Raw genomic sequence first — 14715 nt, forward strand, 5'->3', positions numbered from 1 at the left:
GGGCAGGGACAACACCACAGCCCGCAGGGAGCCCCAGGCTGACACGAACATGCTGGGAGGAGGGGGAGGCTTGTCTCAAGCGGCACAAAGAGAGGAGCTTGGGTGTAAAGGGCAAAGGTGGGAGCTGAGCTCCTTCAGCCTCAGAAGGTCATCTCCAATCAACAGATGGGGAGTTCAAACAGGGATGTTGGGCCTCTGGGGTTTTCCCAGATGTATTTTGGCTTGTGGCTACCAAACAGCAGACCTGCTCCTCTCTCATCACCCCACAACTCCAGCTCTGAGCCAGAGCACCCTCAGCAGGACCAAGCAGCTCCTGCCTCTGCTCTGGCTGGGAGATGATGGAGCCTTGAGCTGCCAGGCACACGCAAGACCACGTCACCTCCCATGGTGATGAGACCCCAGCCCAGGCTCCAGCAGCACGTGTCAGGGAGCAGAGCCACCCACCTGTGTGAGGGGGTTGGTGTTCTTCCACAGCAAGAGCCTGTTCCGCTGAGATGTAGCAGATGTTTTCCTCCCGTTTATGTTCTCGGGAGGGCGGGCAGATTTTGGGAGTTGTGAACTGAGAGGAGAAAGCAGAAAACATCCATCATGCTGAGCTCCCCTTGCCTTTCTCCAAGGCCAAAGCCAGCCTCCCTCCCCATGGAGGAAAGTCCTCCTGCTCCCAGAAAGCTGCCCGCACCACCTTCTGCTGCAGCTGATGGACAGATCAGCTTTATCCCCCTACACACGGGGATACTGAGGCATTTTTCACACGCCGGTGATGCAGATGGACAAGAACCCAGGTTCTTCACCTTTTCCTTTGCACTGCATCCTGCTCTGGTCTGGAGATGTGGAATTTGAAGTCGAGGTCACCTTTGTTCTCCAGCATGAAGGTGCAGGTTTTCCTGGTGCCACTTGTCACAGCACCAAAGTTGAGTGAGGCGGGGTAGATGCTGTAGTGGCTGAACACGGATTTCGCCAACACCCTCACTGGGATGACGGTGATGGTCCTGCCGCCTTCAGAGCTATCAGGCTCAAACACCTGCAGCCGGAGGAGGAGTTGGTAAGCACAGTGGCAGCCAGGCTCTACCTCTGCACCAGGTCCTGCCACCAGCCATCAGCTCACCCTCCCTGTTCAAACACCTCCTCCTGAGACAGGTTTTCAGCTCTGCTTAGGAAGCATCACAAATGGCTTCTGAAAAACCTTCTTGCACACGTACAAGAGAAGATTCCCTGACTGACCTTCCTGCCAGAAGACACGCGTCCCACTTGCACTCCCGAGACACGGTGTGTTGACACTGCCCGGTCCCGGCCGCTCACCTTGCAGAGCAGGATGGGTTTGTCCTCAATATTCAGCTCCCTCTTGGGGTGGAAGAGCAATTGCACTTGCACAGGGTGCGCAGAGGCGGGCAGCACGCCCTTCTGTGGCTGGACAGTGAAGTGAGATGCCAAGTCGGCTATGTTGGCATCTGCGGTTTCCAGGCTGAAACTGGGATGGGAAGAGAAGGAACGGAGAACTCATCAGTTCAACTGTCGGTGCCACCAGCACAGACAGGACTTCACACAAGAGGGTAAGAATAAACCGGCAAGAACAAAGAAGAGACCAATAAACCAGACAGAACCCAGCTCTGCTTGGGGAGCGCCAGACCCTGAGTGCAGCCAGGAGGGCTCCAAATGCTTTCACTCCCTCCTCTGGAGAGGCTCCTAAAGAGAAATGAGCTGACCCTCAAAGGAAGAAAACGAAGCTCGGCAGCGAGCGGCTGAAATGTGAGGGTGTCTCCTTCGGCTGGGGCGTGAAGGACTGCTGGGGATGGCTGGACTCTCCATCTCAGACTGAGGAGGCCAGACGTTGTATTTACCCAAAACACAAGATAGCCAAGCGTGGGAAGAGGTTCTAGTCCCGGGTGGGAGGCACTGACAGAGGGACCCAGGCTGGAAGGATGGTGCCACCACCTACTGACAGAGGGACCCACCTGTACCCAATGTCGTACTTCCCCTTGTTCTTCAGGGTCAGCACTCGCTTCTCCTCATCCATGACTCTGAGGGTCTCAAAAACCACGCCGCCATTTACACCTGCGGAGAGGGGTAAGAAACTATCAGCGAGCTGACCCACACTTCAGCTCTGAGGTGGCACAAAACCCTGCTCAGCACGGCTCCCTTCCCAGCAGCTTTCTCCAGCTCCTTTTGCTGCCCCGTTCCTTACTCGGAGAGTATCTGCAGTGTTTAGCAGCTGAGGAGCTCAGCTTCTGTGCTTCCAAGCACGGATCAAAGAGCTCGTGTGCCATGCTGAGCCTTGGGGCATTGCCAACCTCTGTCCACATCACTGGTGTTTCAAACCAACCCTGCCCATGGTGTTACATGCTTCGAATCACAGAATCACAGAGTTGGAAGAGACCTTTAAGATCATCGAGTCCAACCCTTCCTGTCCTGTGCTAACACATATCTCTAAGCATCTCATCTACCCGTTTGTTAAATACACCCAGGGGTGGTGACTCCACCCCCTCCCTGGGCAGCCTGTTCCAGGCCCTGACAACTCTTTCAGTGAAGAACTTTTTCCTAACATCTGATCTGACCCTGCCCTGATGCAGCTCGAGGCCATTTCCCCTCATCCTGTCACCCATCGCTTGGGTGAAGAGACCAACCCCCACCTCTCTACACCCTCCTGTCAAGGTCAGTGTAGGCGGTGATAAGGTCTCCCCTCAGCCTCCTCTTCTCCAGGCTGAACCTCAGCTCCCAGCTCCCTCAGCCGCTCCTCAGGTTTACTCTCCAGCCCCTTCCCCAGCCCCGTTGCCCTTCTCTGGACAAGCTTCAGGACCTCCATGTCCTTCTTGGAGTGAGGGGCCCAAACCTGAACCCAGCCCTCAAAGTGCAGCCTCACTGACACCGAGCACAAGGGCACAATCCCTGCCCTGGACCTGCTGGCCACGCTGGGTCTGACACAAGCCAGGATGCCGTTGGCCTTCCTGGCCAAAGTTCCTCCAAAGCTGAAGTTTGGAGGCGAGAGACTCGAGGCTGTCTCAGCCTCAGCCCATGCAGGACATGTGCTTTAAGGACCCGTGCCACGCTTGCACACTATCCCATCTTGTCTTCTTGGGTTGCCTGTCTCTGAGGCAAGGCACTTGGGTTTGGGGGCATCCACTGACCTTTAGAGATGTTGATGGTCACAGCAACGTCTTGGGCCTCCGCGCAGATCTGGATGTTCTCAATCTGAACAATTCCCAGGATGTTTTCTGCATCTGAGACCTGAGCCAAGAGGGAACAAACACTGCTTCAAACGTGCTCCTAAACCCTTTTGGGAAATGATATACGAATCCCGGTCTCTGACAGCTACTGCCACCACAGCCTGCCCTGCTTGACAAGTCTCTGCAGGTCCTCAAGCTCTCCTAACACGTTCATCAACCGGGCTGACCCAGCAGGATTCTGCTGCGGTACGAAACCCTGTCCGTCAGCCCAGCTCCACGCTCTGGCAGAAGCCGCTCCAGCACCCGGGGAGGCACAAGAGGCGTGGAGGTGTCCCAGGGCGGGTGGCGTCAACAACCAACCCGCTCTTCCTGAACCACCCAGCACCCTCACTGAAATGCAGCCCCTAAACCACGGAGAACACAACCCCAGGGCAAGAGTTCAGTGTTCTACGTGAAGAGCCCCGGCCAGACTCCGAGATGGGTGCAGGGAGCACACGGACACCCGGACAATGGAGCATTCAACCACGTGCAGCGGCAAAGCGGTTGTCACACGGGCTCGGGACATGGCCTCAGCACCCAGGTGTAAGCCCTGCACCAGCTGATCATCTGGGATGACGTGGATGCTAAGGCATGCAGCCCGGGTTCCGGGGAACCCCAGCTGGAGGCAGCAGAAGTCGGGCTGGTAGCACCCCTATGTCCATCAGGCACATCTCCTCCTGCCTCCACAACATACTCGCCCGAGAAAGCTCAGCTACTATCGCCCCCTTCCAGGGGCAGCCAGCACGGCACCTCATGACGCCTCAACCCTTCTGCCCTCTCCTCAGGGAACCCCGCGAGCATTCCCCATCCCTGGGCTGGTCCCTCTGCCCGGCTCTACGCCTTCACCTCCAGTCGGAGAGTCTTCTTTATGTTGAGTGTCGTCGTGGCCTTTAAATACAGATGGACTTCTGACACAGCGCGGGGCTCAACAGTGCCCTTGTCCTGGGACACGGAGAAGTCTGTGCCGAGGTTTTCCAGCCCACTGAGCTGCCAGTTCATGGGAAGAGGGGTGCTGTTCTGCAGCACCAGGGTCCTGTGTTCCCTTCTGCAGAGACAGGAAGACACTCAGCTCAGTGGTTGTGCTAACCACGTACCATTTAGCTGTGGCTTCAGTGGCAGAATCCTGAGAAGTGAGGTCCTGGGGGCGTGAAGCTGGGCGCTACAAGCGTCTCCATGAGGTGGAGCTGTTGGACTATTCAGAACCAGCAAACAAGCTGGAAATCACAGCATGGTTTAGATTGCAAAGGGCCTTAAAGATCAACGTGCCTATGGCATGGTGTTGCTGGGGGGCTACAGCACTTGTGGTGTTACAGGATACCAATCACAGCAAGGAATGCTGAGCTGGTGACTGGGAGCTGCTGGGAAAAAGAGCCATGACTGACCTGTGCAGAAGAATCTTGCTGAAGTTGACCTGCTTGGGGCTGACCCCCAGCTCCACCTGCACCCCCTGGCAGCAGAGGTGGAAAACCACAGGCTCTGGGTTCCCCTGGATGCAGCAGATGAGGTTGTCTTCCATGAGGCCAGATGAAGTGGGGTACGCCCAAATGCTCAGCTCCTAACCCCATCCCCACAAAGAGAACCACAGGAGAGCGTTGGGTGAGCAGGAGGAACGGCTCTGGGGCTCTTCCACCAGCACTCGCACTGCCTGCCTGTCTCCTACCTGCTTCTCGTTGGGTTTCAGCTTCATGCTGCTGGGCTCCAAGAGGAACGTGTTGCCATTGATGTCGTGCTCAAAGGAGAAATGCACCTCTGCTTCCAGGGCGGTGACATTGAGGATGGTTATCTTCTCACAGTTGCCTGGACAGTGCAACGTCTTGTACCTGGGTGCACAAAAGAGGAAGAGGCTGCAGAGGAGATGCCGGAACCATCACCTGCCCCAGACATGGAGGAAAGCACCATGTCCAAGCTGAGAGGCGGGCTAAGGATCACTTTCAGGGGCACGCTATGTCCTCCATCCATCCTTGCGTTACTTTGATGTCTGCACCGTACCCGATGCCTCCAGCCTCCAGCCCAGAGGCAACCTAAGGGTGGCCACCACGTTAGAGCCAGAAACATGCCAGCAGCGACACCAACAGCTTTGTTTGGCCGACTTGATCCAGGGTGAGGATCAGGAAAACGTCATTCCCATTTTTATTGCTCTACGGGATCCACCCAGCGCACACACTGGGCAGGTCAAATCAAACCCTCCCTGAGAGCAGATTAACCAGTGGGTCACAAAGCCACTGGCAGAAGAACCACCCATGCGGCTGACCCACTGAGATAAAAGTTGGCACTTTTTTAACATGCTGAAGATGAGATGTGGAGAGTGGAAGGGGGGCAAGTCACTATCGAACTGGATGCAGCATGTGGGGGTTGGAAGATCATCTCCATCTCTCCAAGACTCACATGCCTGTTATCTGCTCAAGGTCACAAGTGTGGGGCCCTCAAGCCCTGCGTATCTCCCAGATCTCCACCTGGGTCTATCCTGAACCATGCCACTGGCTGAGGTACACAAGGCCCTGGAGATCCCATCCCATCCCATCCCATCCCATCCCATCCCATCCCATCCCATCCCATCCCATCCCATCCCATCCCATCCCATCCCATCCCATCTTGGGGTGAGGAGCACGTACCAGTCTCTTGACTTTCCACACAACAGCGGTCCAAAGTGGAATATACCCGTATCCATGACATACTGCTTGAAGATGATTTCGTCATCCGCCTTACTATTCCTCCAATGAGGAAACACCACCCTGGGGAGAGAAAAATGTGCAATGAGGAGCTGAGAGATGCTCTGAGCAGAAAACCTGGTCAGGAAGCCATAACCCTTACTAGTGGCTGAGGTACCAGTACTGGTTCCCAGTGCCAAGCATGGGAATTGACACTGGGCTGTTCAGCCACCATGTTCTGCTCAAGCCAGAAGGTCCCAGGAGTACAAGGGACAGCCACGACTCCACGTTTAGGGGGAGGGAGTGTGGGAGGCTCCCAGGGGCCAGCCTTACCGTGGGTCCTGGCTGATGGTGGGATACAGGCAGGTGCCCCTGCAGTGCAGCTGGAACAGATGGTTGGTCCCCAGCACCTCAAAATGCAGCGTCCGATCAAACTGGCCCAGCTCCGTGGAGGTGAAGAAGATCTTCAGTTTCACCTCGCCATGGGCAGGCACTATCCACCTGCAGCTGCTCAGCCTGGCAATTAGAGAGGCAATTAGAGCTTGCTAATGACAAGGAGGGGGGTGGTCGTAGACCTGCCATCCCGTGGAGGGACCGGCAACTTGGCAAGATGGCAATGAAGCAGAGGGATCACCTCGTCCCTCACAGCTAACCTGGCTGGTCTGTCTGGGGTCGGAACGATGTCCACGCTGCTCTGGCACAGCTCAGGGGTATGTGCAGGCGTTGTCGTGGCCGATCCCTGGAGATGTTTCCTGCTGCGCCCAAGGCTCCGCTTCTCCCGGCTGCCTGAGCCTTTCTCCATTTTTGACTGGGCTCTGGTGGGGGTGAGCTGCTCCTCTGGTGTCTTCTCACCAAGGGGAGAGAGAAAACAGGGTGAGAGAGAGAGAGAGAGATGTGAGCCCCCGAGACATCTCCACCCTGGAGAGACAAGCCTGTGGCTTGTTAACAACCAGGAGAGACCAGCATCTACTAGATTCATGTGTGCTGGGCACTTGGGTCTCCCTTCCTGGGCTTTGTTCTGCTCTCCTCACCCAGGACCCTCTCCTCAAATGAAGTTGAGGGCTTTAGGTGGTTTCTTTCCCCTCTTGCCTAGTTCTCCCCATCCTATTTCTCCAGCAGAGCCGTCTCTCTTGGACAGACAGAAGGGACAGACGCAGTGCCCCAACCTGTCTTCACCGCCCTTCCACAGTGACCCTTCTCCATCCCGCCTGCCCCACCACGTGCCACCCAGCTCGGTCCCCTCCCCAGCACCTTCACTGTGGGCAAGGCGAGGACATCCACGGGAGATTCGGTCTTTCTTTCTTCCACAGTGGTGTCTTCTGGCACAACAAAGGTGAAGTGCTCGAGGTCGTTGTCTGCTGCAGGGACCAGTCGCTTTCCCGGGTAATGGATGACAGAATAAAATACGGTGGGAGGAATGGGAGGCCCTGAGGGACCCACCCCCAGTTCATCCAGGATCTAAAGTGTAAGAGAAAACCCTGTTTGTAGTCCTGTCACCTTCATCCTCACGCTCCTTCCCTACAGCGCTGCCAACAGTGATGGGGGTTTATGCCCAGCGAGGTAGGCTCCAGAGCAGTGCTGGGACCTAGAGAGAAACCTCTCCTCCAAGTGACTCAGATGAAGGGAACAATGGCCATGAACTGTCCTACCCTGGGACCGTTTCTAGTGATTCCCAAGCTGGGAACCTCTCTGAACTGACAGGATGCCTCAACACACTCTTTCCACCCATCTGAGGGATGCTGAGGACCTTCCCCAGCCACGTGACCACTGTGGAGCAGCATCAGTGGCCTGGACAAGGTTCTGTGCTGTTGTCACCGGATGGGACACAACGCACCGTGGCCTGGACCATGGCAGGCTCAGCATTGGAGCCTCATAGGGCTTTACCTGCTCTGCCACTGGCAGCTTGCCACTCTCCAGGATCTTCTTAGCGCCATCTTCTGGGCTCAGCACCTGGATGTCCAAGCAGGGCACCCCAACACCCTGGCTTCTGGCAGATCCTTCTGCGCTTTCCTCTTCCGGCTCAGATAATTTGGCATTCTCGAGAGACTTCAGAGTTCCCAGCTGCTCCTTCTCTCTCTTCTTCTGGACCTTGGAGCTGGATAAACGGTGGTGCTGGTCTCTGGACTGCTCTGCCTCCTCTTGGCTTGGAGGGGACTGCAGGGTACCCTGAACCCTGTCCCAGAATGCCAAAGTGCGTGCAACATCTTTCCGCAGCGCCTCATAGATCTTAAACCTCAGGGCCAAGTTCTTCTCACTGTCACTCAAGGTCTCACTTTCAGACTGCCCCAGTTCCGTGGCCGAGGACTGCACAACCACTGCTTGGCCTTCGTCCCTCAAGGAACTCTGTTTCTTCCCTCTCTCGTCACTTGCAACAGGGTCTGGCTGCTCCTTTATAGATCCCTTCATGATGGACCCCTCGTTGCCATCTGACACGTTGCTAGTGGACCTTTTTGTGTTCTGGGCAGGAGGAGCAGAAACAAAGTAGTGAGCGGTTCAAAGGGCTGACTCAAAGGCTGGAGGAATGTGATCGCCTTTAAAACAGCCTCATCCGAGCCCCGTGCTGGGTGCTTCACAAATCCCACTTCCCAATGGCGCTGGTTCCCACTTTAGCTCAACTGAAACCAAATTCTCCAGTGGTTTGCTGGGCTCCTCAAAAAGCCAAGAATGGGAACAGCTTCCCAACCCAAACAGGGAACTGCAGGCACCTCCGTACTCCTGTGCTGTCCTCCGGGCTTGTTTCCAGCATGCTGGGAATCCCCAGGGCTGGCCGACTCTTTGGGAAGCCTGGTTGCTAATGAACACCTAAGGCCCAGCAGTACCTCCTGCCAGATGCCGCACCCCTGACAGATCACAGCTCAGGGCTGTAAGTCACGTGCAGAGGGCGAGAAACGCTGGATTACAACTTCCCAGCACTGCCCAGTGACCGTATGGAGTTACATGAAGCTGCTGTCCCAGCAGAGCAGCTCTACCCAACAAGCCCATGGGAAACCCTCCCCGGTGAAGCAGCAGCCTGCTCAAACACAGGCTGCTGTCTCCCAGCGCGGCCCCACATGTTGCCCGCAGCCAGGTTCTCGCCCCCACGTGCAGCTCCTGGCTTCTCAGGGAACAGTGCAGCTCCATGGGCAGGTCCTCGGGGTTTTATCATCCCTCTGTATAAACACAACCACCCACCTGCCTGACTCCAGGCTGGCCTTTCTTCCCACGTGTTTTCTTCTTCAGCTCTTCCTCCCTCAAGCGTTCCAGCTCCTGACGGTGCTTCTCCTCCAGCTCTCGAGCCAGCTGCTCCATTTTCCTTCAGAAAACAGAGAACATCCCCAGGAGTCACCACCAGCAACCCGGGCTCGCTGCAATTCCACGTGGTCCTGCACTTTGCTCATTGACCCTGAGGCCAAGTAGAACCCTTAGATCATCTCCATGGATTTCTCTCAACCTGGGGAGGCTGGGAGCATCCAAAGTGAGGCGAGCTGGGAGGGGACCTTTGGGGCCAGCTGAATCTAAGCCTTGCTCTCAGAAGATATCAGTCGTGCAGCTTCTCTGGTGAGGTCCACCCGGACGCCTCCAGCACGCTGCCCAAGAAGACCGACCCACCATGTCTCCCTGCACCAACTTCCCAGTGCAAACCAGCTCACAAATCACCAACACCCACTTATCCCTGCACCAGTTCTTGGCTCCCCCAGCCCCCCTTCCCAGGCACAGTCTGCTCCTTCATTATCAGGAAGGAAAGGCTGTGGTAACCCCCCTTCTGCAAAACAGGCTCTGAACAAACAGATTCCCTGCCAGAACACACAACAACCATGGGAAACTCATGCTGTCCATCCTGGGAGTCACAATTCAAAGCATCCCTGGTGACCTCCCATGGAAACAAACCCTCAGCTGGGGCTGAGCCACATGCCTGCTTTCAGCAGGTCCCTCTCCCAGCTGCACACACATCCCATGAGCTGGATCAGAGCCGCTCCCCGGCTCACCCACTGACGGGGTGCCTAGGAGACACCCAGTTTTACGGTCAGCGTCACCCCAGGACATCAGTGTAGCAAGGGCAACAGGCACGCTGGGCATTTGCTGTGCAACCCCTCTGAGCTCAACCAAGATCTCTGCAGCAGGGAGTGACACTGGGAGTGACCTGTGGAGGGCATACAGACCTCTTCTTCTTCTCGCGCTTGACTTGTTGTGTATAGTTATCAAATTGCGCTTTCTCCTCCTCAGTAAGGGCCTCATACTTTTCTTCATCCATCTCCCTGTGCCATTCTTCCTCCTTCTTGGCAGCTTCTTCCAAGTCCCGCTCTTCAGCATAGAGCAGAGGAGAAACCATTAGTGACTGCAAGCAGAACTGCTGGCCGGGATGGGCAGCGAGGATTCACAGCTCTGCCTCAACCCAGCCCATCAGGACATGCTGGGAAGCCCTTTTTCTTGCTCCAAAAAATCCCCCCAAATTCTCAGCAAGCTCCCGTGCCATGCCTGGCTCACGTGTGCCAGCATCACGGACCACCGGTCACTAGCCAGATACTGAACCACAGCAGCTGCATTTGTGCCCAAGCTTTCAGACCGATGCCGGCCTTGCAGCCCCAGTTCTTATTTGAAGGAACCAGGAGCCCAGTCCTGGCTTTATGGAGGCAGGAGGACTAACAAAAACATTTTGCATCAGCACTGCTGGTGACCCCAGTACGTACGAGTAAGGCTGAGGGCTTGAGGAAGAGGATGGGAAAGGTATAGAGATGCAAAGTCTCACCTTCCTGCTCCTTTGCGGCTGCCTTCCTGGCTTTCCAAGAGTCGCTGTTCTGGTACAGGTCCACAAAGTAGATATGAGGCCGATTTTGGATGGCTTTCAGGAGGCAGAGGAGAGCAGACACGGTGTTGTGTGCAAAGGGTGTCTCCAGCCCATCAAACACCACTCCCTGGAAGCAGTCACTCAACTGGGAATGAAGGCAAAAAGGCCAAGTGAGCTGTGGCACGCGTTGGGCACCCAGGTCACCCACGCACCAAGGGACACCAGCCATCACCACCCCCAGCACGTTGGCTCCAGTCTTCCCCCACACTCTGCCAACTTATGGCATCCATGAGGATCCCTGCGTGCAGCCCTGGACCCCTCCAAGAGCAGATGCAGGTCTCCTCCTTTCCGAATCGTACCTCGCTGCCCATCCCTGCAAAGCAGGACCTATCAGTTGCCACCTACCTGCAGCCTCTCAGAGAGGATGGCCACCAGCACGTCCTCGGGCAGCACGCAGCTCAGAAAGCCCACCTCTCCCACTGTGCTGGTGCTCAGCCACCGCTGCGGAGGAACGCAGGGAGTGGGAGACGTGAGCAGAGAACTGGAGAGGCCCTGCAATGTTGAACATAACAAGAAAAATTAGTCTCTTGGGAAACACCCAAACCGTTCCTTGGAGCTGGAGCTTCTCACCAGCAGATTAGAATCATAGGATGGTCTGGGTTGGAAGGGATCCCAAGGATCACAGAGCTCCAACCCCCTGCCACAGGCAGGGACACCAACCTCCAGGCCTGGAGCTACACAAGGTTGCCCAGGGCCCCATCCAACCTGGCCTTGAACACCCGCAGGGATGGGGCACCCAGCCCCTCTCTGGGCAGCCCCTTCCAGCCCCTCACCACTCTCTCTGGAAAGAACTTCCCCCAATATCTCATCTAACCCTTCCCTCCTCCAGCTTCACTCCATCCCCCTTGTCCTGCCAGTGGCTGCCCTTTTAAAAAGTTGATTCCCCTCCTGTTTCTCTGCTCCCTTCAGGGGCAGGAAGGCTGCAATGAGGTCCCCCCGCAGCCTTCTCTTCTCCAGGCTGAACAAGCCCAGCTCCCTCAGCCTCTCTCCTTAGGGGAGGTGCTCTAACCCTCTGATCACCTTCATGGCCTCCTCTGAACCCTCTCCAACAGTCCCACATCTTCCTTGTACTGGGGAAAGAAAATTGCTGGCCAGCAGCTCCAAGGGACAACCACCTAGGGAGGGCCCATTCCTTGGCTAGCAGCCCCCCAAGCCTGCAAGCCCCCCTGCACAGCACCCCACAGCCACATCAGCCAGCACTGCGCTCCAGGGGTTTCGTTCCCATCCCGGGCCATGCCCACTGGCTCTCTGCACTCTGCACCCTCACACCAGCCTCAGGATGACACGGAGCCTCCGCTCTTCTCTCCTCTCCTCAGAGGGAACGGAAAGGGCCGAGGCATTAACCACTCTGATCGTGCTTTACCTGGCAGCCTGAAGGATCCCTTCCACGTGGTTTCTGGCCGTGGGATGTGCGGCTGTCCGACCTCCTCTTGCCTACCGTGATGTTCTGACGGCTCTGGGAGCTGATGGAGGGCAGGCTGGCTTTGTCCCTGAAGCTGGACTGGCTCATATTCAGGCTGCGTTTGGGATCAGGGCTGAACTGCTGGCTGGGGGACACATCCATGTGTGGCCCTGCGGAGGGGACAGACAGCTTCCTTATGGATCAAGCCAAGGATTTCACCTCCAGGACCACCATTTCCATAACTTGCACCCATCCTGCTGTCTCATGCCCTGGCTGCAGGCGCCCATCCCTGCTTGAGCTAAGCCCTCGGTGTGGGATAACTCCAGGCCCCTCTTCCCTCCCCCAGCTCCTGACCAGATGCAGAATTTCCTCAGACTTTTGGGGCACCAACTGCCCAATAAAGTTCCCTAAACCTCTCCAACCTCACGTGGAGAACGACACAACAGGCACAAGCCATGTGACCTGACATCATGCGTAGGAAAAGCTCTGGAGAGAAGAGCTCGTCTGCAGCATCCCTCTCATCTGAAACTCCCCCGGGGGGTTGTTCTTCCCTTCCTCTCATATTTGTGAAGCCACGCTCAGAAGTCAAGTTGGCCAGAGCTTAATGAGCTGCTTCAGAGGGCTTTTTCCTCGTTAGAGCAGTGGTTCTGCCTGATGGCCGTGAGAGGCAAGCTGGATTCGGTTTGAGGAGATCTAAAAAGCCCTCTGAGAAAGAGACGGGTGTGCTCCACCGAGGGACGTGTGCTGAGACGCCTGGGGGCAGTAGAACGCCCCTGCCCCAGCCCTTAAAACGGCCATTTTTATACTTTTAAATAGCCAGAGATGCTTTAGGAAATAGTTTTGCATTTCTACATGTGGCACCCGCGGCCCCTAAGAGACCTCAGGGCCACCAAACCTCTCCAGAGGAAGAGGTGGATGGTCATCACAGCCGGTTTCTGAAGCTGCTCTGGGTTCAGCGTTTCTCCTTACCGGCCTCCTCCATCTCCCTCTGCTCGCTGGCAGCCCTGATGCACAGCTCCCGGGCCCGGAGCGCTGCCCAGCTGCTCCTCTCTGAGATGGCTTCTCTCACCACTGCATCGATGGACAAGCAGGCGGCACCGTAATATTTGGACAAGGCGACCGCCGCCGATGTCTTTCCTTGAGAGAGAGCAAGAGGAAGTGAGCGTCACCAAGCTGCCCTGTGAAGTTTTTCAGGGACAGGGTCTGGAAAGCCCCCAGGCAGGATCTCAAAGCCTCATGGGCAGTCTGAAAGCAAGTGTCCCTTTTGGGGAAACCATGAGTGAGGCAGCTTGGTTAGAAGGGTTGTTCTCCAGTCTCTTGGGGTGGCCCCAACCCTGGGCCAAGCACATTACTTTGAGCCCCGTGCCCCCACTCAGATCGTTTCCCAGCCTGCGTTGGTCAGTGTTGTCTCAGGCAACATCTGGGCACGGTTCGGGGTTGAATATGGGCTAGGGTCTGCTCCCACAAGGCAGCATGGACACGAGGTAACACGCTCCCAACGTGTGTCCACACAAGATGAGCCGCACCACTTGCGCCAGCCAGGCAAAGACCTGGGACCGTTCCATGTGCCAGCAGAGCTCTGACCCACCTTGCTTCACTTCAACTGGTCAACCAAGCTCTGCTGGGATGTGTCTCTCCCGCTTCCCCCATCCTTGCGGCCAGCAGCTCACATACCTGTCAGGGGTGCCCCGTGGACGATGATGACGATCCCTCTGCGGTTTTGGGCCGCGCGCCCTTCTGGGGAGGTATCGATGCCAAGGTGACGGGCAATGGCCCTAGAGACAGGGCTGTCATCCAGCTCTCCCATGGGGTCCTTGCTGGCAGGGGTGCCGTGCTGATGCTCTGCTGGGCAGAACCAGGTACCAAAGTCAGCTGCCTCCATACTTGGGATCCTGATCATCCTCCCCACCCCTCGGCATCCTGACAGAGGACACTCTGCCAAAACCGAGGTCTTCAACACAAACTGCCAACATGATTCTATGACAGCAAGTGTGCTAAACAGCATCATCCTGATCCCAGCAGCTCCTGGGAGAAGAGGTGGGGAAAGAAAACCTCCCTGGACTCTCCCTTGGCCCTGCCCCTGGTTCTACTGGCTGAAGAACCCACCCCTGTCCTACCCGCTATGGTAGAGGAACACAAGGGGACAGAATCACAAGGTTGGAAAAGACCTTTGAGATCATCCAGTCCTACCGTACCCATCCTCTACTAACCTGTACCCCTGAGCACCTCATCTACCCATCTGTTAAACACACCCAGGGGCAGTGACTCCCCCTCCTTGGGCAGCCTGTGCCAGTGCCCGACAGCCCTTTGGGGAAGGATCTTTCCCTAATGTCTGATCTGACCCTGCCCTGGTGCAGCTCAAGCCAATTCCCCCTTATCCCGTCACCCATCACTTGTGTCAAGAGAACAACCCCCACCTCTCTGCACCCTCCTGTCAGGTCAGTGTAGGTGGTGATAAGGTCTCCCCTCAGCCTCCTCTTCTCCAGGCTGAACACCCCCGCCTCCCTCAGACGCTCCTCAGAAGGTTTGCTCTCCAGCCCCTTCCCCAGCCCCATTGCCCTTCTCTGCACTCACTCCAGGACCTCCATGTCCTTCTTGGAGTGAGGGGCCCAAAGCTGAACCCAGCACTCGAGGTGCGGC

At 56.5% G+C, this 14715-nt stretch overlaps 2 protein-coding genes across 2 annotated transcripts in view; one reads left to right on the forward strand and one right to left on the reverse strand.

Moving 5' to 3' along the window:
• Window positions 1–14715, forward strand: part of LOC311196741 (protein NDRG4-like) — a gene marked incomplete at both ends in the record, with an annotated part of 721213 nt that overhangs the window by 606414 nt on the left and 100084 nt on the right.
• LOC311196466 (hydrocephalus-inducing protein homolog) overlaps window positions 1–14715 on the reverse strand; it is a gene marked incomplete at its 5' end in the record, with an annotated part of 68543 nt that overhangs the window by 10668 nt on the left and 43160 nt on the right. Inside the window, 20 exons of the mRNA XM_084270038.1 lie at window positions 445–559; window positions 792–1021; window positions 1300–1468; window positions 1953–2052; window positions 3123–3222; window positions 4047–4245; window positions 4583–4755; window positions 4861–5020; window positions 5813–5932; window positions 6182–6364; window positions 6502–6692; window positions 7100–7306; window positions 7733–8305; window positions 9020–9140; window positions 9988–10129; window positions 10575–10758; window positions 11019–11165; window positions 12037–12245; window positions 13045–13212; window positions 13750–13920. Coding sequence (XP_084126164.1) covers window positions 445–559; window positions 792–1021; window positions 1300–1468; window positions 1953–2052; window positions 3123–3222; window positions 4047–4245; window positions 4583–4755; window positions 4861–5020; window positions 5813–5932; window positions 6182–6364; window positions 6502–6692; window positions 7100–7306; window positions 7733–8305; window positions 9020–9140; window positions 9988–10129; window positions 10575–10758; window positions 11019–11165; window positions 12037–12245; window positions 13045–13212; window positions 13750–13920 — 3662 coding nt within the window. The remainder of the gene's footprint in view (window positions 1–444; window positions 560–791; window positions 1022–1299; window positions 1469–1952; window positions 2053–3122; window positions 3223–4046; window positions 4246–4582; window positions 4756–4860; window positions 5021–5812; window positions 5933–6181; window positions 6365–6501; window positions 6693–7099; window positions 7307–7732; window positions 8306–9019; window positions 9141–9987; window positions 10130–10574; window positions 10759–11018; window positions 11166–12036; window positions 12246–13044; window positions 13213–13749; window positions 13921–14715) is intronic.

Source organism: Gallinula chloropus (assembly GCF_964237585.1).
Source record: "Gallinula chloropus genome assembly, chromosome: 13".
NCBI lineage: Eukaryota > Metazoa > Chordata > Aves > Gruiformes > Rallidae > Gallinula > Gallinula chloropus.